The 1,796-nt window shown below is 54.6% G+C and overlaps 1 protein-coding gene across 1 annotated transcript in view; it reads right to left on the bottom strand.

The window, feature by feature from the left end:
• Positions 1-811, bottom strand: part of NCSTN (nicastrin) — a gene marked incomplete at both ends in the record, with an annotated part of 8,836 nt that extends 8,025 nt beyond the window's left edge. The window contains 2 exons of the mRNA XM_008948583.1: positions 268-391; positions 707-811. Coding sequence (XP_008946831.1) covers positions 268-391; positions 707-811 — 229 coding nt within the window. The remainder of the gene's footprint in view (positions 1-267; positions 392-706) is intronic.
• Between the last annotated feature and the right edge of the window lie 985 nt (positions 812-1,796).

Genomic DNA, 1,796 nt, shown 5'->3' with positions numbered 1-1,796 from the left:
TGTCCTCAGCTTTCTTCTAGGTATTAAACCCCCCCCAGCAGTTCTCCCCAGCTGGAGCCTTCTCCTCTCAGCTGCCCCAGCCCAACTCTCTCCTGCTGGGCTCCCAGCAGAGGGGTTCCCCCCTCGGGGCATTGCTGGGGCTCCTCTGGCCCCGCTCCAGCAGCTCCCTGGCTCTGCTGGGCTGAGGATTCTGAGCTCAGACTCACAAAATAAACATTAGACACCCCTATTCTGGGCTTCAGCCACCTTGGGAAGATAAAGACTGACCTGGTGAAGAGGTTCCCATCCAGCACGACCATGTAGGGGGGGTGGGGGCCGTCGGTCAGCACCCAGTTCAGGTCTTCCTCCTTCTCAACTACATGGATCACCCCCGTGTCCCCACTGATGGAGGCTGTGGGAAGAGAGGGAGCCCTTCATGTTTCACAGTCATCTATTTCCTCCACCCCCCAGACCTCCCTGGAACAGAATCATTTGGGTTGGGAGAGATCTTTAAGCTCAGGAGTCCAACTGTTCCCCAGAGCCCCACTGCCCCGTGTCCCTCACCCCACATTGGGAACCCCTCCAGGGGTGGGGACTCCACCACTGCCCTGGGCAGCCTGGCACAGCCCTGGGCAACCCTCCAGGGCAAGAAATTGTTCCTCAGGGGCAACTGAAAGCTCCCCTGGGTTTCAGAGGGGCAGCTGTGGGTGCCCCTGGCTGTACTCACACTGGCAGCCGATCTGGTGGGTGGCGTTGAGGAGGCGCACGCAGGGGGCAGTTCTGTTCAGGGGGATGTAAATCTTCCTCTCCACGGAGTTCCCCTGGCAGGAGCCTGTGGGGAAGGGGCAGCCCTGCCTCAGAAGGGGGTGATGAAGCAGCAGCTGGGTTGTCCCCAGCTCAGGGAGGGGGAAAACGAGCCCCTCACAGCTCAGAGAGGGCAGGGGAGGGCTCGCCGTGCCGCCAGCTCGAGGGCACCCAGGTGACCTCTGCCCTTCTCCCCTTCCCTCTTCTTTCTCTTTCTGGTTTTCCTTCCCTTTCCCTTCTCTTTTTTATTCCCTTCCCTTCCTCTCTCGTTCCCATTCCCTTCCCCTTCTCTTTCCTTTCCCTTTTCATTCCCTTCTCCCTTCCTTTTCCCTTCTCATTCCCTTTCCCTTCCCCCTTTTTCTTCCATTTCCATTCCCTTTCCCTTCCCCTACACTTTTTCCCTCCCTCTCCATCCCCATTCCCTTCCCCTTCTCTTTTTCCTTCCCTTTCCCTTCTCATTCCCATTCCCTTTTTTACCTTCCCCTTCTCATTCCCCTTCCCATTATTTTTTCCTTTCCTTTCCCTTCCTCTTCTCCTTCCCTTCTTATTCCCATTCCCTTCCCCTTCTATTATTCCTTTCTTTTCCCTTCTCACCTCTCATTCCTATTTCCTTCCCCTTCTTTTTCCTTACCATTCCCTTCCCCTTCTCATCCCCATTCCCTTCCCCTTCTCATCCCCATTCCCTTCCCCTTCTCTTTTCCCTTCCCTTTCCCTTCTCATTCCCATTCCCTTTTTTACCTTCCCCTTCTCATTCCCCTTCCCATTATTTTTTCCTTTCCTTTCCCTTCCTCTTCTCCTTCCCTTCTTATTCCCATTCCCTTCCCCTTCTATTATTCCTTTCTTTTCCCTTCTCATTCCTATTCCCTTCCCCTTCTTTTTCCTTCCTATTCCCTTCCCCTTCTCATTCCCATTCCCTTTTTTCCCCCCTTCCTTTTCACTTCTCATCCTCATCCCCATCTCCTCCTCTTTTTCCTTCCCTTCCCCTCCTCTTTTCCCTTCCCTTTCCCTTCTCA

This window comes from Merops nubicus, unplaced genomic scaffold (assembly GCF_000691845.1).
Source record: "Merops nubicus isolate BGI_N331 unplaced genomic scaffold, ASM69184v1 scaffold10141, whole genome shotgun sequence".
NCBI classification, from domain to species: Eukaryota; Metazoa; Chordata; class Aves; order Coraciiformes; family Meropidae; genus Merops; species Merops nubicus.
The sequence above is the reverse complement of the archived record's forward strand: the minus strand, read 5'-3'. Positions and strand labels throughout refer to the sequence as shown.